Source organism: Oncorhynchus nerka, linkage group LG10 (genome assembly GCF_034236695.1).
Source record: "Oncorhynchus nerka isolate Pitt River linkage group LG10, Oner_Uvic_2.0, whole genome shotgun sequence".
Lineage (NCBI taxonomy): Eukaryota > Metazoa > Chordata > Actinopteri > Salmoniformes > Salmonidae > Oncorhynchus > Oncorhynchus nerka.
Window position 1 is genome coordinate 3,179,856 of NC_088405.1, and position 25,293 is coordinate 3,205,148.

Below are 25,293 nucleotides of genomic sequence, written 5' to 3' on the forward strand. Positions count from 1 at the left end.
CTGTGGTGTAGAATGGGTACCCTCCTCTGTGGTGTAATATGTTCTGTCTGTGGTGTAGAATGGGTACCCTCCTCTGTGGTGTAATATGTTATGTCTGTGGTGTAGAATGGGTACCCTCCTCTGTGGTGTAATATGTTCTGTCTGTGGTGTAGAATGGGTACACTCCTCTGTGGTGTAATATGTTCTGTCTGTGGTGTAGAATGGCTACCCTCCTCTGTGGTGTAGAATGGGTACCCTCCTCTGTGGTGTAATATGTTCTGTCTGTGGTGTAGAATGGGTCCCCTCTGTGGTGTAGAATGGGTATCCTCCTCTGTGGTGTAATATGTCCTGTCTGTGGTGTAGAATGGGTACCCTCCTCTGTGGTGTAATATGTCCTTCCTGTGGTGTAGAATGGGTATCCTCCTCTGTGTTGTAATATGTTCTGTCTGTGGTGTCGAATGGGTACCCTCCTCTGTGGTGTAGAATGGGTACCCTCCTCTGTGGTGTAATATGTTCTGTCTGTGGTGTAGAATGGCTACCCTCCTCTGTGGTGTAATATGTTCTGTCTGTGGTGTAGAATGGGTACCCTCTGTGGTGTAATATGTTCTGTCTGTGGTGTAGAATGGGTACCCTCCTCTGTGTTGTAATATGTTCTGTCTGGTGTACAATGGGTACCCTCCTCTGTGGTGTAATATGTTCTGTCTGTGGTGTAGAATGGGTACCCTCCTCTGTCGTGTAATATGTTATGTCTGTGGTGTAGAATGGGTACCCTCCTCTGTATTGTAATATATTCTGTCTGTGGTGTAGAATGGGTACCCTCCTCTGTGGTGTAATATGTTCTGTCTGTGGTGTAAAATGGGTACCCTCCTCTGTGGTGTAATATGTTCTGTCTGTGGTGTAGAATGGGTACCCTCCTCTGTGTTGTAATATGTTCTGTCTGTGGTGTAGAATGGGTACCCTCCTCTGTGGTGTAATATGTTCTGTCTGTGGTGTAGAATGGCTATACTCCTCTGTGGTGTAATATGTTCTGTCTGTGGTGTAGAATGGCTACCCTCCTCTGTGGTGTAATATGTTCTGTCTGTGGTGTAGAATGGCTATACTCCTCTGTGGTGTAATATGTTCTGTATGTGGTGTAATATGTTCTGTCTGTGGTGTAGAATGGGTACCCTCCTCTGTGGTGTAGAATGGCTACCCTCCTCTGTGGTGTAATATGTTCTGTCTGTGTTGTAATATGTTCTGTCTGTGGTATAGAATGGGTACCCTCCTCTGTGGTGTAATATGTTCTGTCTGTGGTGTAGAATGGGTACCCTCCTCTGTGGTGTAATATGTTCTGTCTGTGGTGTAGAATGGGTACCCTCCTCTGTGGTGTAATATGTTCTGTCTGTGGTGTAGAATGGGTACCCTCCTCTGTGGTGTAATATGTTCTGTCTGTGGTGTAGAATGGGTACCCTCCTCTGTGGTGTAATATGTTCTGTCTGTGGTGTAGAATGGGTACCCTCCTCTGTGGTGTAATATGGTCTGTCTGTGGTGTAGAATGGGTACCCTCCTCTGTGGTGTAATATGTTCTGTCTGTGGTGTAGAATGGGTACCCTCCTCTGTGGTGTAATATGTTCTGTCTGTGGTGTAGAATGGGTACCCTCCTCTGTGGTGTAATATGTTCTGTCTGTGGTGTAGAATGGCTATACTCCTCCACATCGTTCTAAGAAGAACCAGATGGAGATTGCCACGACACTGCTGGAGTACGGAGCCGACACCAACGCTATGACACGTCAGGGCATCACACCGCTGCACCTGGCCTCTCAGGAGGGCAACGTAGACATCGTTACCCTGCTACTGGCCAGGGAAGCCACCATCAGCTTGGGCAACAAGGTGGGGGTTAGGGGTCAGGTGTTAGGGTTGTCCTGTGTTCTAATGTGGTATGTCCTGTCATGTGTTCTAATGTGGTATGTCCTGTCCTGTGTTCTAATGTGGTATGTCCTGTCCTGTGTCCTGTCCTGTGTTCTAATGTGGTATGTCCTGTGTTCTAATGTGGTATGTCCTGTCATGTGTTCTAATGTGGTATGTCCTGTGTTCTAATGTGTCCTGTCCTGTGTTCTAATGTGGTATGTCCTGTCCTGTGTTCTAATGTGGTATGTCATGTCCTGTCCTGTGTTCTAATGTGGTATGTCCTGTCCTGTGTTCTAATGTGGTATGTCCTGTCCTGTGTTCTAATGTGGTATGTCATGTCCTGTGTTCTAATGTGGTATGTCCTGTCCTGTGTTCTAATGTGGTATGTCCTGTGTTCTAATGTGGTATGTCCTATCCTGTGTTCTAATGTGGTATGTCCTGGCCTGTGTTCTAATGTGGTATGTCCTGTGTTCTAATGTGGTATGTCCTGTGTTCTAATGTGGTATGTCCTGTCCTGTGTTGTAATGTGGTATGTCATATCCTGTGTTCTAATGTGGTATGTCATATCCTGTGTTCTAATGTGGTATGTCCTGTCCTGTGTTCTAATGTGGTATGTCCTGTGTTCTAATGTGGTATGTCCTATCCTGTGTTCTAATGTGGTATGTCCTGTCCTGTGTTCTAATGTGGTATGTCCTGTGTTCTAATGTGGTATGTCCTGTCCTGTGTTCTAATGTGGTATGTCCTGTGTTCTAATGTGGTATGTCCTGTCCTGTGTTGTAATGTGGTATGTCATATCCTGTGTTCTAATGTGGTATGTCATATCCTGTGTTCTAATGTGGTATGTCCTGTCCTGTGTTCTAATGTGGTATGTCCTGTCCTGTGTTCTAATGTGGTATGTCCTGTCCTGTGTTCTAATGTGGTATGTCCTGTCCTGTGTTCTAATGTGGTATGTCCTGTGTTCTAATGTGGTATGTCCTGTGTTCTAATCCTGTGTTCTAATGTGGTATGTCCTGGCCTGTGTTCTAATGTGGTATGTCCTGTGTTCTAATGTGGTATGTCCTGTCCTGTGTTGAAATGTGGTATGTCCTGTCCTGTGTTCTAATGTGGTATGTCCTGTGTTCTAATGTGGTATGTCCTGTCCTGTGTTCTAATGTGGTATGTCCTGTCCTGTGTTCTAATGTGGTATGTCATGTCATGTCCTGTGTTCTAATGTGGTATGTCCTATCCTGTGTTCTAATGTGGTATGTCCTGTCCTGTGTTCTAATGTGGTATGTCCTGTCCTGTGTTGTAATGTGGTATGTCCTGTCCTGTGTTCTAATGTGGTATGTTCTGTCCTGTGTTCTAATGTGGTATGTCCTGTCCTGTGTTCTAATGTGGTATGTCCTGTCCTGTGTTCTAATGTGGTATGTCCTGTCTAATGTGGTATGTCCTGTCCTGTGTTCTAATGTGGTATGTCCTGTGTTCTAATGTGGTATGTCCTGTCCTGTGTTCTAATGTGGTATGTCATATCCTGTGTTCTAATGTGGTATGTCCTGTGTTCTAATGTGGTATGTCCTGTCCTGTGTTGAAATGTGGTATGTCCTGTCCTGTGTTCTAATGTGGTATGTCCTGTGTTCTAATGTGGTATGTCCTGTGTTCTAATGTGGTATGTCCTGTGTTCTAATGTGGTATGTCCTGTCCTGTGTTCTAATGTGGTATGTCCTGTCCTTTGTTGTAATGTGGTATGTCATATCCTGTGTTCTAATGTGGTATGTCCTGTCCTGTGTTCTAATGTGTCCTGTCCTGTGTTCTAATGTGGTATGTCCTGTCCTTTGTTGTAATGTGGTATGTCCTGTCCTGTGTTCTAATGTGGTATGTCCTGTGTTCTAATGTGGTATGTCCTATCCTGTGTTCTAATGTGGTATGTCCTGTCCTGTGTTCTAATGTGGTATGTCCTGTCCTGTGTTCTAATGTGGTATGTCCTGTCCTGTGTTCTAATGTGGTATGTCCTGTCCTGTGTTCTAATGTGGTATGTCATGTCCTGTCCTGTGTTCTAATGTGGTATGTCCTGTCCTGTGTTCTAATGTGGTATGTCCTGTCCTGTGTTCTAATGTGGTATGTCATGTCCTGTGTTCTAATGTGGTATGTCCTGTCCTGTGTTCTAATGTGGTATGTCCTGTGTTCTAATGTGGTATGTTCTATCCTGTGTTCTAATGTGGTATGTCCTGGCCTGTGTTCTAATGTGGTATGTCCTGTCCTGTGTTCTAATGTGGTATGTCCTGTGTTCTAATGTGGTATGTCCTGTCCTGTGTTCTAATGTGGTATGTCCTGTGTTCTAATGTGGTATGTCCTGTCCTGTGTTGTAATGTGGTATGTCATATCCTGTGTTCTAATGTGGTATGTCATATCCTGTGTTCTAATGTGGTATGTATGTCCTGTCCTGTGTTCTAATGTGGTATGTCCTGTGTTCTAATGTGGTATGTCCTGTCCTGTGTTGAAATGTGGTATGTCCTGTCCTGTGTTCTAATGTGGTATGTCCTGTGTTCTAATGTGGTATGTCCTGTGTTCTAATGTGGTATGTCCTGTCCTTTGTTGTAATGTGGTATGTCATATCCTGTGTTCTAATGTGGTATGTCCTGTCCTGTGTTCTAATGTGTCCTGTCCTGTGTTCTAATGTGGTATGTCATGTCATGTCCTGTGTTCTAATGTGGTATGTCCTATCCTGTGTTCTAATGTGGTATGTCCTGTCCTGTGTTCTAATGTGGTATGTCCTGTCCTGTGTTCTAATGTGGTATGTCCTGTCCTGTGTTCTAATGTGGTATGTTCTGTCCTGTGTTCTAATGTGGTATGTCCTGTCCTGTGTTCTAATGTGGTATGTCCTGTGTTCTAATGTGGTATGTCCTGTCCTGTGTTCTAATGTGGTATGTCCTGTCCTGTGTTCTAATGTGGTATGTCCTGTCCTGTGTTCTAATGTGGTATGTCATATCCTGTGTTCTAATGTGTATGTCCTGTGTTCTAATGTGGTATGTCCTGTCCTGTGTTGAAATGTGGTATGTCCTGTCCTGTGTTCTAATGTGGTATGTCCTGTGTTCTAATGTGGTATGTCCTGTCCTGTGTTCTAATGTGGTATGTCCTGTCCTTTGTTGTAATGTGGTATGTCATATCCTGTGTTCTAATGTGGTATGTCCTGTCCTGTGTTCTAATGTGTCCTGTCCTGTGTTCTAATGTGGTTTGTCCTGTCCTTTGTTGTAATGTGGTATGTCCTGTCCTGTGTTCTAATGTGGTATGTCCTGTGTTGTGGTATGTCCTAATGTGGTATGTCCTGTCCTGTGTTCTAATGTGGTATGTCCTGTCCTGTGTTCTAATGTGGTATGTTCTGTCCTGTGTTCTAATGTGGTATGTCCTGTCCTGTGTTCTAATGTGGTATGTCCTGTCCTGTGTTCTAATGTGGTATGTCCTGTGTTCCTGTGTTCTAATGTGTCCTGTATGTCATGTCCCTGTGTTCTAATGTGGTATGTCATGTCCTGTCCTGTGTTCTAATGTGGTATGTCCTGTCCTGTGTTCTAATGTGTCATGTCCTGTCCTGTGTTCTAATGTGGTATGTCATGTCCTGTCCTGTGTTCTAATGTGGTATGTCCTGTCCTGTGTTCTAATGTGGTATGTCATGTCTGTCCTGTGTTCTAATGTGGTATGTCCTGTCCTGTGTTCTAATGTGGTTCTAATGTCCTGTCCTGTGTTCTAATGTGGTATGTCCTATCCTGTGTTCTAATGTGGTATGTCATATCCTGTGTTCTAATGTGGTATGTCCTGTGTTCTAATGTGGTATGTCCTGTCCTGTGTTCTAATGTGGTATGTCATGTCCTGTGTTCTAATGTGGTATGTCATGTCCTGTCCTGTGTTCTAATGTGGTATGTCCTGTCCTGTGTTCTAATGTGGTATGTCCTGTCCTGTGTTCTAATGTGGTATGTCCTGTCCTGTGTTCTAATGTGGTATGTCCTGTCCTGTGTTCTAATGTGGTATGTCCTGTCCTCCTGTGTTCTAATGTGGTATGTCCTGTCCTGTGTTCTAATGTGGTATGTTCTGTCCTGTGTTCTAATGTGGTATGTCCTGTCCTGTGTTCTGATGTGGTATGTCCTGTCCTGTGTTCTAATGTGGTATGTCCTGTCCTGTGTTCTAATGTGGTATGTCATGTCCTGTCCTGTGTTCTAATGTGGTATGTCCTGTCCTTTGTTGTAATGTGGTATGTCCTGTCCTGTGTTCTAATGTGGTATGTCCTGTGTTCTAATGTGGTATGTCCTATCCTGTGTTCTAATGTGGTATGTCCTGTCCTGTGTTCTAATGTGGTATGTCATGTCCTGTCCTGTGTTCTAATGTGGTATGTATGTCCTGTCCTTTGTTCTAATGTGGTATGTCCTGTCCTGTGTTCTAATGTGGTATGTCCTGTGTTCTAATGTGGTATGTCCTATCCTGTGTTCTAATGTGGTATGTCCTGTCCTGTGTTCTAATGTGGTATGTCATGTCCTGTCCTGTGTTCTAATGTGGTATGTCCTGTCCTTTGTTGTAATGTGGTATGTCCTGTCCTGTGTTCTAATGTGGTATGTCCTGTCCTGTGTTCTAATGTGGTATGTCATGTCCTGTCCTGTGTTCTAATGTGGTATGTCCTGTCCTTTGTTGTAATGTGGTATGTCCTGTCCTGTGTTCTAATGTGGTATGTCCTGTCCTATTGTGGTATGTCCTGTCCTGTGTTCTAATGTGGTATGTCCTGTCCTGTGTTCTAATGTGGTATGTCCTGTCCTGTGTTCTAATGTGGTATGTCCTGTCCTTTGTTGTAATGTGGTATGTCCTGTCCTGTGTTCTAATGTGGTATGTCCTGTGTTCTAATGTGGTATGTCCTATCCTGTGTTCTAATGTGGTATGTCCTGTCCTGTGTTCTAATGTGGTATGTCCTGTCCTGTGTTCTAATGTGGTATGTCCTGTCCTGTGTTCTAATGTGGTATGTCCTGTCCTGTGTTCTAATGTGGTATGTCATGTCCTGTCCTGTGTTCTAATGTGGTATGTCCTGTCCTGTGTTCTAATGTGGTATGTCCTGTCCTGTGTTCTAATGTGGTATGTCATGTCCTGTGTTCTAATGTGGTATGTCCTGTCCTGTGTTCTAATGTGGTATGTCCTGTGTTCTAATGTGGTATGTTCTATCCTGTGTTCTAATGTGGTATGTCCTGGCCTGTGTTCTAATGTGGTATGTCCTGTCCTGTGTTCTAATGTGGTATGTCCTGTGTTCTAATGTGGTATGTCCTGTCCTGTGTTCTAATGTGGTATGTCCTGTGTTCTAATGTGGTATGTCCTGTCCTGTGTTGTAATGTGGTATGTCATATCCTGTGTGTTCTAATGTGGTATGTCATATCCTGTGTTCTAATGTGGTATGTCCTGTCCTGTGTTCTAATGTGGTATGTCCTGTGTTCTAATGTGGTATGTCCTGTCCTGTGTTGAAATGTGGTATGTCCTGTCCTGTGTTCTAATGTGGTATGTCCTGTGTTCTAATGTGGTATGTCCTGTGTTCTAATGTGGTATGTCCTGTCCTTTGTTGTAATGTGGTATGTCCTATCCTGTGTTCTAATGTGGTATGTCCTGTCCTGTGTTCTAATGTGTCCTGTCCTGTGTTCTAATGTGGTATGTCATGTCATGTCCTGTGTTCTAATGTGGTATGTCCTATCCTGTGTTCTAATGTGGTATGTCCTGTCCTGTGTTCTAATGTGGTATGTCCTGTCCTGTGTTCTAATGTGGTATGTCCTGTCCTGTGTTCTAATGTGGTATGTTCTGTCCTGTGTTCTAATGTGGTATGTCCTGTCCTGTGTTCTAATGTGGTATGTCCTGTGTTCTAATGTGGTATGTCCTGTCCTGTGTTCTAATGTGGTATGTCCTGTCCTGTGTTCTAATGTGGTATGTCCTGTCCTGTGTTCTAATGTGGTATGTCATATCCTGTGTTCTAATGTGGTATGTCCTGTGTTCTAATGTGGTATGTCCTGTCCTGTGTTGAAATGTGGTATGTCCTGTCCTGTGTTCTAATGTGGTATGTATGTCCTGTGTTCTAATGTGGTATGTCCTGTCCTGTGTTCTAATGTGGTATGTCCTGTCCTTTGTTCCTAATGTGGTATGTCATATCCTGTGTTCTAATGTGGTATGTCCTGTCCTGTGTTCTAATGTGTCCTGTCCTGTGTTCTAATGTGGTTTGTCCTGTCCTTTGTTGTAATGTGGTATGTCCTGTCCTGTGTTCTAATGTGGTATGTCCTGTGTTCTAATGTGGTATGTCCTATCCTGTGTTCTAATGTGGTATGTCCTGTCCTGTGTTCTAATGTGGTATGTCCTGTCCTGTGTTCTAATGTGGTATGTCCTGTCCTGTGTTCTAATGTGGTATGTTCTGTCCTGTGTTCTAATGTGGTATGTCCTGTCCTGTGTTCTAATGTGGTATGTTCTGTCCTGTGTTCTAATGTGGTATGTCCTGTCCTGTGTTCTAATGTGGTATGTCATGTGCTGTCCTGTGTTCTAATGTGGTATGTCATGTCCTGTCCTGTGTTCTAATGTGGTATGTCCTGTCCTGTGTTCTGATGTGTCATGTCCTGTCCTGTGTTCTAATGTGGTATGTCATGTCCTGTCCTGTGTTCTAATGTGGTATGTCCTGTCCTGTGTTCTAATGTGGTATGTCATGTCCTGTCCTGTGTTCTAATGTGGTATGTCCTGTCCTGTGTTCTAATGTGGTATGTCCTGTCCTGTGTTCTAATGTGGTATGTCCTATCCTGTGTTCTAATTTGGTATGTCATATCCTGTGTTCTAATGTGGTATGTCCTGTGTTCTATTGTGGTATGTCCTGTCCTGTGTTCTAATGTGGTATGTCCTGTCCTGTGTTCTAATGTGGTATGTCATGTCCTGTCCTGTTTTCTAATGTGGTATGTCCTGTCCTGTGTTCTAATGTGGTATGTCCTGTCCTGTGTTCTAATGTGGTATGTCCTGTCCTGTGTTCTAATGTGGTATGTCCTGTCCTGTGTTCTAATGTGGTATGTTCTGTCCTGTGTTCTAATGTGGTATGTCCTGTCCTGTGTTCTAATGTGGTATGTTCTGTCCTGTGTTCTAATGTGGTATGTCCTGTCCTGTGTTCTGAATGTGGTATGTCCTGTCCTGTGTTCTAATGTGGTATGTCCTGTCCTGTGTTCTAATGTGGTATGTCCTATCCTGTGTTCTAATTTGGTATGTCATATCCTGTGTTCTAATGTGGTATGTCCTGCCATGTGTTCTAATGTATGTCCTGTGTTCTATTGTGGTATGTCCTGTCCTGTGTTCTAATGTGTATGTCCTGTCCTGTGTTCTAATGTGTGGTATGTCATGTCCTGTCCTGTGTTCTAATGTGGTATGTCCTGTCCTGTGTTCTAATGTGGTATGTCCTGTGTTCTAATGTGGTATGTCCTGTGTTCTAATGTGGTATGTCCTGTCCTGTGTTCTAATGTGGTATGTCCTGTCCTTTGTTGTAATGTGGTATGTCATATCCTGTGTTCTAATGTGGTATGTCCTGTCCTGTGTTCTAATGTGGTCCTGTCCTGTGTTCTAATGTGGTATGTCCTGTCCTTTGTTGTAATGTGGTATGTCCTGTCCTGTGTTCTAATGTGGTATGTCCTGTGTTCTAATGTGGTATGTCCTATCCTGTGTTCTAATGTGGTATGTCCTGTCCTGTGTTCCAATGGGTATGTCCTGTCCTGTGTTCTAATGTGGTATGTCCTGTCCTGTGTTCTAATGTGGTATGTCCTGTCCTGTGTTCTAATGTGGTATGTCATGTCCTGTCCTGTGTTCTAATGTGGTATGTCCTGTCCTGTGTTCTAATGTGGTATGTCCTGTCCTGTGTTCTAATGTGGTATGTCATGTCCTGTGTTCTAATGTGGTATGTCCTGTCCTGTGTTCTAATGTGGTATGTCCTGTGTTCTAATGTGGTATGTTCTATCCTGTGTTCTAATGTGGTATGTCCTGCCTGTGTTCTAATGTGGTATGTCCTGTCCTGTGTTCTAATGTGGTATGTCCTGTGTTCTAATGTGGTATGTCCTGTCCTGTGTTCTAATGTGGTATGTCCTGTGTTCTAATGTGGTATGTCCTGTCCTGTGTTGTAATGTGGTATGTCATATCCTGTGTTCTAATGTGGTATGTCATATCCTGTGTTCTAATGTGGTATGTCCTGTCCTGTGTTCTAATGTGGTATGTCCTGTGTTCTAATGTGGTATGTCCTGTCCTGTGTTGAAATGTGGTATGTCCTGTCCTGTGTTCTAATGTGGTATGTCCTGTGTTCTAATGTGGTATGTCCTGTGTTCTAATGTGGTATGTCCTGTCCTTTGTTGTAATGTGGTATGTCATATCCTGTGTTCTAATGTGGTATGTCCTGTCCTGTGTTCTAATGTGTCCTGTCCTGTGTTCTAATGTGGTATGTCATGTCATGTCCTGTGTTCTAATGTGGTATGTCCTATCCTGTGTTCTAATGTGGTATGTCCTGTCCTGTGTTCTAATGTGGTATGTCCTGTCCTGTGTTCTAATGTGGTATGTCCTGTCCTGTGTTCTAATGTGGTATGTTCTGTCCTGTGTTCTAATGTGGTATGTCCTGTCCTGTGTTCTAATGTGGTATGTCCTGTGTTCTAATGTGGTATGTCCTGTCCTGTGTTCTAATGTGGTATGTCCTGTGTTCTAATGTGGTATGTCCTGTCCTGTGTTCTAATGTGGTATGTCATATCCTGTGTTCTAATGTGGTATGTCCTGTGTTCTAATGTGGTATGTCCTGTCCTGTGTTGAAATGTGGTATGTCCTGTCCTGTGTTCTAATGTGGTATGTCCTGTGTTCTAATGTGGTATGTCCTGTCCTGTGTTCTAATGTGGTATGTCCTGTCCTTTGTTGTAATGTGGTATGTCATATCCTGTGTTCTAATGTGGTATGTCCTGTCCTGTGTTCTAATGTGTCCTGTCCTGTGTTCTAATGTGGTTGTCCTGTCCTTTGTTGTAATGTGGTATGTCCTGTCCTGTGTTCTAATGTGGTATGTCCTGTGTTCTAATGTGGTATGTCCTATCCTGTGTTCTAATGTGGTATGTCCTGTCCTGTGTTCTAATGTGGTATGTCCTGTCCTGTGTTCTAATGTGGTATGTTCTGTCCTGTGTTCTAATGTGGTATGTCCTGTGTTCTAATGTCCTGTGTTCTAATGTGGTATGTTCTGTCCTGTGTTCTAATGTGGTATGTCCTGTCCTGTGTTCTAATGTGGTATGTCATGTGCTGTCCTGTGTTCTAATGTGGTATGTCCTGTGTCCTAATGTCCTGTGTTCTAATGTGGTATGTCCTGTCCTGTGTTCTGATGTGTCATGTCCTGTCCTGTGTTCTAATGTGGTATGTCATGTCCTGTCCTGTGTTCTAATGTGGTATGTCCTGTCCTGTGTTCTAATGTGGTATGTCATGTCCTGTCCTGTGTTCTAATGTGGTATGTCCTGTCCTGTGTTCTAATGTGGTATGTCCTGTCCTGTGTTCTAATGTGGTATGTCCTGTGTCCTGTGTTCCTAATGTGGTATGTCATATCCTGTGTTCTAATGTGGTATGTCCTGTGTTCTAATGTGGTATGTCCTGTCCTGTGTTCTAATGTGGTATGTCCTGTCCTGTGTTCTAATGTGGTATGTCATGTCCTGTCCTGTTTTCTAATGTGGTATGTCCTGTCCTGTGTTCTAATGTGGTATGTCCTGTCCTGTGTTCCTAATGTGGTATGTCCTGTCCTGTGTTCTAATGTGGTATGTCCTGTCCTGTGTTCTAATGTGGTATGTCCTCCTGTCCTGTGTTCTAATGTGGTATGTCCTGTCCTGTGTTCTAATGTGGTATGTCCTGTCCTGTGTTCTAATGTGGTATGTCCTGTCCTGTGTTCTAATGTGGTATGTCCTGTCCTGTGTTCTAATGTGGTATGTCCTGTCCTGTGTTCTAATGTGGTATGTCCTGTCCTGTGTTCTAATGTGGTATGTCATGTCCTGTGTTCTAATGTGGTATGTCCTGTCCTGTGTTCTAATGTGGTATGTCCTGTGTTCTAATGTGGTATGTCCTGTCCTGTGTTCTAATGTGGTATGTCCTGTCCTGTGTTCTAATGTGGTATGTCCTGTCCTGTGTTCTAATGTGGTATGTCCTGTCCTGTGTTGTAATGTGGTATGTCCTGTCCTGTGTTCTAATGTGGTATGTCCTGTCCTGTGTTCTAATGTGGTATGTCCTGTCCTGTGTTCTAATGTGGTATGTCCTGTCCTGTGTTCTAATGTGGTATGTCCTGTCCTGTGTTCTAATGTGGTATGTCCTGTCCTGTGTTCTAATGTGGTATGTCCTGTCCTGTGTTCTAATGTGTCCTGTATGTCATGTCCTGTCCTGTGTTCTAATGTGGTATGTCCTGTCCTGTGTTCTAATGTGGTATGTCCTGTCCTGTGTTCTAATGTGGTATGTCATGTCCTGTGTTCTAATGTGGTATGTCCTGTCCTGTGTTCTAATGTGGTATGTCCTGTGTTCTAATGTGGTATGTCCTGTCCTGTGTTCTAATGTGGTATGTCCTGTCCTGTGTTCTAATGTGGTATGTCCTGTCCTGTGTTCTAATGTGGTATGTCCTGTCCTGTGTTCTAATGTGGTATGTCCTGTCCTGTGTTCTAATGTGGTATGTCCTGTGTTCTAATGTGGTATGTCCTGTCCTGTGTTCTAATGTGGTATGTCCTATCCTGTGTTCTAATGTGGTATGTCATATCCTGTGTTCTAATGTGGTATGTCCTGTCCTGTGTTCTAATGTGGTATGTCCTGTGTTCTAATGTGGTATGTCCTGTCCTGTGTTCTAATGTGGTATGTCCTGTCCTGTGTTCTAATGTGGTATGTCCTGTCCTGTGTTCTAATGTGTCCTGTCCTGTGTTCTAATGTCCTGTCCTGTGTTCTAATGTGGTATGTCCTGTCCTGTGTTCTAATGTGGTATGTCCTGTCCTGTGTTCTAATGTGGTATGTCCTGTCCTGTGTTCTAATGTCCTGTGTTCTAATGTGGTATGTCCTGTCCTGTGTTCTAATGTGGTATGTCATATCCTGTGTTCTAATGTGGTATGTCCTGTGTTCTAATGTGGTATGTCCTGTCCTGTGTTGATGTCCTGTCCTGTGTTCTAATGTGGTATGTCCTGTCCTGTGTTCTAATGTGGTATGTCCTGTCCTTCTAATGTGGTATGTCCTGTCCTGTGTTCTAATGTGGTATGTCCTGTCCTGTGTTCTGTTGTAATGTGGTATGTCATATCCTGTGTTCTAATGTGGTATGTCCTTCTAATGTCCTGTGTTCTAATGTGTCCTGTCCTGTGTTCTAATGTGGTTTGTCCTGTCCTTTGTTGTAATGTCCTGTCCTGTATGTGGTATGTCCTGTCCTGTGTTCTAATGTGGTATGTCCTGTCCTGTGTTCTAATGTGGTATGTCCTGTCCTGTGTTCTAATGTGGTATGTCCTGTCCTGTGTTCTAATGTGGTATGTCCTGTCCTGTGTTCTAATGTGGTATGTTCTGTCCTGTGTTCTAATGTGGTATGTCCTGTCCTGTGTTCTAATGTGGTATGTTCTGTCCTGTGTTCTAATGTGGTATGTCCTGTCCTGTGTTCTAATGTGGTATGTCATGTGCTGTCCTGTGTTCTAATGTGGTATGTCATGTCCTGTCCTGTGTTCTAATGTGGTATGTCCTGTCCTGTGTTCTGATGTGTCATGTCCTGTCCTGTGTTCTAATGTGGTATGTCATGTCCTGTCCTGTGTTCTAATGTGGTATGTCCTGTCCTGTGTTCTAATGTGGTATGTCATGTCCTGTCCTGTGTTCTAATGTGGTATGTCCTGTCCTGTGTTCTAATGTGGTATGTCCTGTCCTGTGTTCTAATGTGGTATGTCCTATCCTGTGTTCTAATTTGGTATGTCATATCCTGTGTTCTAATGTGGTATGTCCTGTGTTCTATTGTGGTATGTCCTGTCCTGTGTTCTAATGTGGTATGTCATGTCCTGTGTTCTAATGTGGTATGTCATGTCCTGTCCTGTTTTCTAATGTGGTATGTCCTGTCCTGTGTTCTAATGTGGTATGTCCTGTCCTGTGTTCTAATGTGGTATGTCCTGTCCTGTGTTCTAATGTGGTATGTCCTGTCCTGTGTTCTAATGTGGTATGTTCTGTCCTGTGTTCTAATGTGGTATGTCCTGTCCTGTGTTCTAATGTGGTATGTTCTGTCCTGTGTTCTAATGTGGTATGTCCTGTCCTGTGTTCTGATGTGGTATGTCCTGTCCTGTGTTCTAATGTGGTATGTCCTGTCCTGTGTTCTAATGTGGTATGTCCTATCCTGTGTTCTAATTTGGTATGTCATATCCTGTGTTCTAATGTGGTATGTCCTGCCATGTGTTCTAATGTATGTCCTGTGTTCTATTGTGGTATGTCCTGTCCTGTGTTCTAATGTGGTATGTCCTGTCCTGTGTTCTAATGTGGTATGTCATGTCCTGTCCTGTGTTCTAATGTGGTATGTCCTGTCCTGTGTTCTAATGTGGTATGTCCTGTCCTGTGTTCTAATGTGGTATGTCCTATCCTGTGTTCTACTTTGGTATGTCATATCCTGTGTTCTAATGTGGTATGTTCTGTCCTGTGTTCTAATGTGGTATGTCCTGTCCTGTGTTCTAATGTGGTATGTCATGTCATGTCCTGTGTTCTAATGTGGTATGTCCTATCCTGTGTTCTAATGTGGTATGTCCTGTCCTGTGTTCTAATGTGGTATGTCCTGTCCTGTGTTCTAATGTGGTATGTCCTGTCCTGTGTTATAATGTGGTATGTCCTGTGTTCTAATGTGGTATGTCCTGTGTTCTAATGTGGTATGTCCTGTGTTCTAATGTGGTATGTCCTGTCCTGTGTTCTAATGTGGTATGTCCTGTCCTGTGTCCTGTCCTGTGTTGTAATGTGGTATGTCCTGTCCTTTGTCCTCTCCTCTCAGAGTGGTCTGACTCCTCTCCACCTGGCAGCTCAGGACGACAAGGTCAACGTAGCTGAGGTGCTGGTTAACCAGGGGGCCACTGTTGACCCAGAGACTAAGGTACACACACACACGTACACATGTTCAACTCTGGTCTGACAGCCGTGTAGGTCGGCTGGTCCCTCCTGAAACACTCATTGAGAAACACAACAGAGAGACCAGGAGGACTAGAAACCCAGAGAGAGACCAGGAGGACTAGAAACCCAGAGAGAGACCAGATTGTCTAGAAACCCAGAGAGAGACCAGGAGGACTAGAAACTCAGAGAGAGACCAGGAGGTCTAGAAACCCAGAGAGAGACCAGAAGGTCTAGAAACCCAGAGAGAGACCAGGAGGTCTAGAAACCCAGAGAGGAGAGAGAGACCAGAAGGTCTAGAAACCCAGCGAGAGAGACCAGGAGGACTAGAAACCCAGAGAGAGAGACCAGAAGGTCTAGAAACCCAGAGAGAGAGACCAGATTGTCTAGAAACCCAGAGAGAGAGACCAGGAGGTCTACAAACCCAGAGAGAGACCAGGAGGACTAGAAACCCAGAGACCAGGAGGACTAGAAACCCAGAGAGAGACCAGGAGGACTAGAAACCCAGAGAGAGACCAGGAGGACTAGAAACCCAGAGAGAGACCAGATTGTCTAGAAACCCAGAGAGAGAGAGACCAGGAGGACTAGAAACTCAGAGAGACCAGAAGGTCTAGAAACCCAGAGAGAGACCAGAAGGTCTAGAAACCCAGAGAGAGACCAGGAGGACTAGAAACCCAGAGAGGAGAGACCAGGAGGACTACAAACCCAGAGAGGAAAGACCAGGGGGACTAGAAACCCAGAGAGAGACCAGGGGGACTAGAAACCCAGAGAGAGACCAGGGGGACTAGAAACCCAGAGAGGGACTAGAAACCCAGAGAGAGACCAGGAGGACTAGAAACCCAGAGAGAGACCAGGAGGACTAGAAACCCAGTAAGGAGAGACCAGATGGTCTAGAAACCCAGAGAGAGACCAGAAGGACTAGAAACCCAGAACGGAGAGACCAGAAGGTCTAGAAACCCAGAGAGAGACCAGGAGGACTAGAAACCCAGAGAGGAGAGACCAGAAGGTCTAGAAACCCAGAGAGAGAGAGACCAGGAGGACTAGAAACCCAGAGAGAGAGAGACCAGAAGGTCTAGAAACCCAGAGAGAGACCAGGAGGACTAGAAACCCAGAGAGGAGAGACCAGGAGGACTAGAAACCCAGAGAGGAAAGACCAGGGGGACTAGAAACCCAGAGAGAGACCAGGGGGACTAGAAACCCAGAGAGAGACCAGGGGGACTAGAAACCCAGAGAGAGACCAGGGGGACTAGAAACCCAGAGAGGGACCAGAGGGACTAGAAACCCAGAGAGAGACCAGAAGGTCTACAAACCCAGTAAGGAGAGACCAGATGGTCTAGAAACCCAGAGAGAGACCAGAAGGACTAGAAACCCAGAAAGGAGAGACCAGAAGGTCTAGAAACCCAGAGAGAGAGAGACCAGGAGGACTAGAAACCCAGAGAGGAGAGAGAGACCAGAAGGTCTAGAAACCCAGAGAGAGACCAGGAGGACTAGAAACCCAGAGAGGAGAGACCAGAAGGTCTAGAAACCCAGAGAGAGAGAGACCAGGAGGACTAGAAACCCAGAGAGAGAGAGACCAGAAGGTCTAGAAACCCAGAGAGAGACCAGGAGGACTAGAAACCCAGAGAGGAGAGACCAGGAGGACTAGAAACCCAGAGAGGAAAGACCAGGGGGACTAGAAACCCAGAGAGAGACCAGGGGGACTAGAAACCCAGAGAGAGACCAGGGGGACTAGAAACCCAGAGAGAGACCAGGGGGACTAGAAACCCAGAGAGGGACCAGAGGGACTAGAAACCCAGAGAGAGACCAGAAGGTCTACAAACCCAGTAAGGAGAGACCAGATGGTCTAGAAACCCAGAGAGAGACCAGAAGGACTAGAAACCCAGAAAGGAGAGACCAGAAGGTCTAGAAACCCAGAGAGAGACCAGGAGGACTAGAAACCCAGAGAGGAGAGACCAGGAGGACTAGAAACCCAGAGAGGAGAGACCAGAAGGTCTAGAAACCCAGAGAGGAGAGAGAGACCAGAAGGTCTAGAAACCCAGAGAGAGACCAGGGGGACTATAAACCCAGAGAGAGAGACCAGAAGGTCTAGAAACCCAGAGAGAGACCAGGAGGACTAGAAACCCAGAGAGGAGAGACCAGGAAGACTAGAAACCCAGAGAGGAAAGACCAGGGGGACTAGAAACCCAGAGAGAGACCAGGGGGACTAGACACCCAGAGAGAGACCAGGGGGACTAGAAACCCAGAGAGGGACCAGAGGAACTAGAAACCCAGAGAGGGACCAGAGGGACTAGAAACCCAGAGAGAGACCAGAAGGTCTACAAACCCAGAGAGGAGAGACCAGGAGGACTAGAAACCCAGAGAGGACAGACCAGGAGGACTAGAAACCCAGAGAGAGACCAGGAGGACTAGAAAGCCAGAGAGAGACCAGGAGGACTAGAAACCCAGAGAGAGAGACCAGAAGGACTAGAAACCCAGAAAGGAGAGACCAGAAGGTCTAGAAACCCAGAGAGAGAGACCAGGAGTACTAGAAACCCAGAGAGGAGAGACCAGGAGGACTAGAAACCCAGAGAGGAGAGACCAGAAAGAAGGTCTAGAAACCGAGAGAGGAGAGAGACCAGAAGGTCTAGAAACCCAGAGAGAGAGACCAAAGAGACGGAGAGAGAGAGAGACAGACCCCAGAGAGATGAGAGAGAAGGACTAGAGAGATGAGAGATAAGGACCAGAGAGACGAGAGAGAGGCCACAGTTCCTAGGCCTTCATTGTAAATAAGAAGTTGTTCTTAACTGACTTGCCTAGTGAAATAAAGGTTAAATAAAAATGTTTTTTTTAAATTCACTACTACACTACAACAGTACTCTACAACACTACAGTACTACGCTGAAACTCTACAACAGTATTCTGAAACACTGAATTACTACAACACTGAAACACTACAATACTGAATCACTACAACACTAAATCACTACAACACAGAAACACAACAACACTGAAACACTACAATACTGAATCACTACAACACTAAATCACTACAACACTGAAACACTACAACACTGAAACACTACAACACTGAATCACTACTACACTGAATCACTACTACACTGAAACACTACAACACTGCAATACAATACAACACTACAATACAATACAACACTACAATACAGCACTACAATACAACACTACAACACTACAATGCAACACTACAACACTGAAACACTACAACTGTACTCTACAACACTACAATACAACACTGAAACACTACAACACTGCAATAAAATACAACACTACAATACAATACAACACTACAATACAGCACTACAATACAACACTACAACACTACAATGCAACACTACAACACTGAAACACTACAACTGTACTCTACAACACTACAATACAACACTGAAACACTACAACACTACAATACTACAATACAACACTACAATACAACACTACAATACAACACTACAATACAACACTACAATACAACACTGAAACACTACAACTGTACTCTACAACACTGTACAATGCAACACTGAAACACTACAGCTGTACTCTACAACACTACAACAGTACACTACAACACTGAAACACTACAACTGTACTCTACAACACTACAATACAACACTGAAACACTACAACTGTACTCTACAACACTACAATACAACACTGAAACACTACAACACTACAATACAACACTACAATACAACACTGAAACACTACAACTGTACTCTACAACACTACAATACAACACTGAAACACTACAACTGTACTCTACAACACTACAATACAACACCGAAACACTACAACACTACACTACAACACTGTACACTACTACACTGAAACACTACAATACAACACTGAAACACTACAATACAACACTACAATACAACACTACAATACTACAATACAACACTACAATACAACACTACAATACAACACTACAATACAACACTACAACACTACAATACTACAATACAACACTACAATACAACACTACAATACAACACTACAATACAACACTACAATACAATACAACACTACAATACTACAATACAATACTACAATACTACAATACAACACTACAATACAACACTACAATACTACAATACAACACTACAATACAACACTACAATACAACACTACAATACAACAACACAATACAACAACACAATACAACACTACAATACAACACTACAATACAACACTACAATACAATACTACAATACAACACTACAATACAACACTACAATACTACAATACAACACTACAATACAACACTACAATACAACACTACAACACTACAATACAACACTACAATACTACAATACAACACTACAATACAACAACACAATACAACACTACAATACTACAATACAACACTACAATACAACACTACAATACAACACTACAATACAACAACACAATACAACAACACAATACAACACTACAATACAACACTACAATACAACACTACAACACTACAATACAACACTACAATATTACACTACAACACTACAATACAACACTACAATACAACACTACAATACAACACTACAATACAACACTACAATACAACACTACAATACAACAATACAACACTACAATACAACACTACAATGCAACACTACAATACAACACTACAATACAACACTACAATACAACACTACAATACTACAATACAACACTACAATACAACACTACAATACAACACTACAATACAACACTACAATACAACACTACAACACTACAATACAATACAACACTACAATACAACACTACAACACTACAATACAATACAACACTACAATACAACACTACAATACAACACTACAATACAACACTACAACACTACAATACTACACTACAACACTACAATACAACACTACAACACTACAATACTACAATACAACACTACAATACAACACTACAATACTACAATACAACACTACAATACAACACTACAATACAACACTACAATACAACACTACAACACTACAATACAACACTACAATACAACACTACAATACAACACTACAACACTACAATACAACACTACAATACAACACTACAATACAACACTACAATACAACACTACAATACAACACTACAATACTACAACACTACAACACTACAATACAACACTACAACACAACACTACAATACTACAATACTACAACACTACAATACAACACTACAATACTACAACACTACAATACAACACTACAACACAACACTACAATACTACAACACTACAATACAACACTACAATACAACACTACAACACAACACTACAATACTACAATACTACAACACTACAATACAACACTACAATACTACAACACTACAATACAACACTACAATACAACACTACAATACTACAATACAACACTACAATACAACACTACAATACAACACTACAATACAACACTACAACACTACAATACAACACTACAATACTACAATACTACAACACTACAATACAACACTACAACACTACAATACAACACTACAATACAACACTACAATACTACAATACAACACTACAATACAACACTACAATACAACACTACAACACTACAATACAACACTACAATACAACACTACAACACTACAATACAACACTACAATACTACAATACTACAACACTACAATACAACACTACAACACTACAATACTACAACACTACAATACAACACTACACTACAACACTACAACACAACACTACAATACAACACTACAATACAATACAACACTACAATACTACAACACTACAATACAACACTACAATACAATACAACACTACAATACAACACTACAATACAACACTACAATACAACACTACAATACAACACTACAATACAACACTACAATACAATACTACACTACAATACAACACTACAATACAATACTACAATACTACAACACTACAATACAACACTACAATACAACACTACAACACAACACTACAATACTACAACACTACAATACATCACTACAACACAACACTACAATACTACAACACTACAATACAACACTACAATACAATACTACAACACTACAATACAACACTACAATACAACACTACAATACAACACTACAATACAACACTACAATACTACAATACAATACAACACTACAATACAACACTACAATACAACACTACAATACTACAATACAACACTACAATACAACACTACAATACAACACTACAATACAATACTACAATACAACACTACAATACAACACTACAACACAACACTACAATACTACAATACAACACTACAATACAACACTACAATACAACACTACAATACAACACTACAATACAACACTACAATACAACACTACAACAACACTACAACACTACAACAACACTACAATACAAATACAACACTACAATACAACACTACAATACAACACTACAATACAACACTACAACACTACAACACAACACTACAATACTACAATACAACACTACAATACAACACTACAATACAACACTACAACACTACAATACAACACTACAATACAACACTACAATACAACACTACAATACAACACTACAATACAATACAACACTACAATACAACACTACAATACAACACTACAACACTACAATACAACACTACAATACAACACTACAATACAACACTACAACACAACACTACAATACTACAATACAACACTACAATACAACACTACAATACAACACTACAATACTACAATACTACAATACAACACTACAATACAACACTACAATACAACACTACAATACAACACTACAATACTACAACACAACACTACAACACTACAATACAACACTACAATACAACACTACAATACAACACTACAATACAACACTACAATACTACAACACTACAATACAACACTACAATACAACACTACAATACAACACTACAATACAACACTGAAACACTACAACACTACAATACAACACTACAATACAACACTACAATACAACACTACAATACAACACTACAATACAACACTACAACACTACAATACAACACTACAATACAACACTACAATACCACACTACAATACAACACTGAAACACTACAACACTACAATACAACACTACAATACAACACTACAATACAACACTACAATACAACACTACAACACTACAACACTGAAACACTACAACACTCCACTACAACACTGAAACACTACAACACTACAATACAATACAACACTGAAACACTACAACACTGAAACACTACAACACTCCACTACAACACTGAAACACTACAACACTCCACTACAACACTACAATACAATACAACACTGAAACACTACAACACTGAAACACTACAACACTCCACTACAACACTGAAACACTACAACACTACAATACAACACTGAAACACTACAACACTACAATACACTAGTGGTCACATCAGGCATAACACTTGATTTCTGTTTCCCTAGACGGGATACACTAGTGGTCACACCAGGCATAACACTTGATTTCTGTTTCCCTAGATGGGATACACTAGTGGTCACACCAGGCATAACACTTGATTTCTGTTTCTGTTTCCCTAGACGGGATACACTAGTGGTCACACCAGGCATAACACTTGATTTCTGTTTCTGTTTCCCTAGATGGGATACACTAGTGGTCACACCAGGCATAACACTTGATTTCTGTTTCTGTTTCCCTAGATGGGATACACTAGTGGTCACACCAGGCATAACACTTGATTTCTGTTTCCCTAGATGGGATACACTCCGCTGCATGTGGCGTGTCACTATGGAAACGTGAAGATGGTCAACTTCCTGCTAAAGAACCAGGCCAAGATCAACGCCAAAACTAAGGTTAGGCTCCCCTCCAGATTTAACATTTCTATATACAGTAGATGTTGATGGTTGTAGGTGTGGGTGTTGGAGTGGGTATGTGTTGGTATGTTTAATTAAAGAGGTGTGCCTGACCTCTCCTCCTCCCCCTTCAGAACGGATACACCCCCCTCCATCAGGCGGCCCAGCAAGGCCACACCCACATCATCAACCTACTGCTGCAGCACGGAGCCTCTCCCAACCAAGTCACTGTGGTGAGAACACACACACCTGCTGCAGCACAGAGCCTCTCCCAACCAACTCACCTTGGTGAGAACACACACACCTGCTGCAGCACGGAGCCTCTCCCAACCAACTCACCTTGGTGAGAACACACACACCTGCTGCAGCACAGAGCCTCTCCCAACCAACTCACCTTGGTGAGAACACACACACTGCTGCAGCACAGAGCCTCTCCCAACCAACTCACCTTGGTGAGAACACACACACCTGCTGCAGCACAGAGCCTCTACCAACCAACTCACCTTGGTGAGAACACACACACCTGCTGCAGCACAGAGCCTCTCCCAACCAACTCACCTTGGTGAGAACACACACACCTGCTGCAGCACAGAGCCTCTCCCAACCAACTCACCTTGGTGAGAACACACACACCTGCTGCAGCACAGAGCCTCTCCCAACCAACTCACCTTGGTGAGAACACACACACCTGCTGCAGCACAGAGCCTCTCCCAACCAACTCACCTTGGTGAGAACACACACACCTGCTGCAGCACGGAGCCTCTCCCAACCAACTCACCTTGGTGAGAACACACACACCTGCTGCAGCATAGACTCTCCCCAAACGAGCTGACTGTGGTGAGCACAGGATTCTGGGAGACATTGCCATTACCCAGTGCCCCCACAGCTGGGACTGCACAGTGAAATACACAGTCACCAACACTATCTCATACACAGTAGGCTGTCATTAGCATGCATTATAACAGTCACATCACAAACACACAGTGTTCCATCTATTGTCTTTGGTAGTATAAACAGTAGATACTGACACATGAGGATGGGTTAGGGGTTAGGGGTCACAGTAATAGTAATATCTGACTGTCTTTAACAGAATGGTAACACAGCCCTGTCCATAGCCAGGAGGCTAGGTTAGGGGTTAGGGGTTAGGGGTCACAGTATTAGTAATATCTGACTGTCTTTAACAGAATGGTAACACAGCCCTGTCCATAGCCAGGAGGCTAGGTTAGGGGTTAGGGGTCACAGTATTAGTAATATCTGACTGTCTTTAACAGAATGGTAACACAGCCCTGTCCATAGCCAGGAGGCTAGGTTAGGGGTTAGGGGTTAGGGGTCACAGTATTAGTAATATCTGACTGTCTTTAACAGAATGGTAACACAGCCCTGTCCAGGAGGCTGTGTTAGGGGTTAGGGGTCACAGTAATAGTAATATCTGACTGTCTTTAACAGAATGGTAACACAGCCCTGTCCATAGCCAGGAGGCTAGGTTAGGGGTTAGGGGTTAGGGGTCACAGTATTAGTAATATCTGACTGTCTTTAACAGAATGGTAACACAGCCCTGTCCATAGCCAGGAGGCTAGGTTAGGGGTTAGGGGTCACAGTATTAGTAATATCTGACTGTCTTTAACCTCTTACCTCTACCTGGGACGCTTGCGTCCCAACTAGAGCTCTGGAAATGCAAATGCGCTACGCTAAATGCTAATAGTATTAGTTAAAACTCAAAAGTTCATTAAAATACACATGCAGGGTATCAAATTAAAGCTACACTCGTTGTGAATCCAGGCAACAAGTCAGATTTTTAAAATGCTTTTCGGCGACAGCATGAGAAGCTATTATCTGATAGCATGCACCAATACACTACAACAGAAAAGCACAGCAGGGGACGTAAACAAAATAATTAGCATTTCGGCGTTACACAAACCGCACAATAAAATAGAAAACAGTCATTACCTTTCACCATCTTCTTTGTTGGCACTCCTAGATGTCCCATAAACACTATTGGGTCTTTATTTCGATTAAATCGGGCCATATAAAGTCAAGATATCGTTATATGTAGACTGTGTGATAAACGAAAAAAAGCGATTTCACAACGTAACGTCATTTTTAAAATTCAAAAAGTAGACGATAAACTTTCACAAAACACTTCAAATACGTTTGTAATGCTACTTTAGGTATTAGTAAACGTTAATAAGCGATAAAAATCATCCGTAGGTGATGTACATATCATTAGCTGTCGTCTTGGAAAAAATTTCAGGAGAGAGCTCTTCCGGAATGATCTGGGCGGAGACCGGAGGTACGTCCTGCCCCTCTTTCGGTTCAACCAAGAATCAAAGAGGATTAAATTCACAAGATACTCTCCCAACATGGGGATGCTGTGGGAGTTGAATGCTCGGTCTTATCTAATTCGGCTCACTGTTAACAATTGCGGTAGTGGCGCAAGGATATTTATTTCCATTTTCTGTGATCAGGTTTTCCTGCGCTTTCCGATGTAACGCACGTTATATA

General features: G+C 42.8%; 1 protein-coding gene across 1 annotated transcript in view; it reads left to right on the forward strand.

The window, feature by feature from the left end:
* Nucleotides 1-25,293, forward strand: part of ank3b (ankyrin 3b) — a 236,231-nt gene that overhangs the window by 111,466 nt on the left and 99,472 nt on the right. Inside the window, 4 exon segments of the mRNA XM_065022916.1 lie at nucleotides 1,654-1,848; nucleotides 14,843-14,941; nucleotides 22,693-22,791; nucleotides 22,926-23,024. Of these exon segments, the coding sequence (XP_064878988.1) occupies nucleotides 1,654-1,848; nucleotides 14,843-14,941; nucleotides 22,693-22,791; nucleotides 22,926-23,024 (492 nt within the window).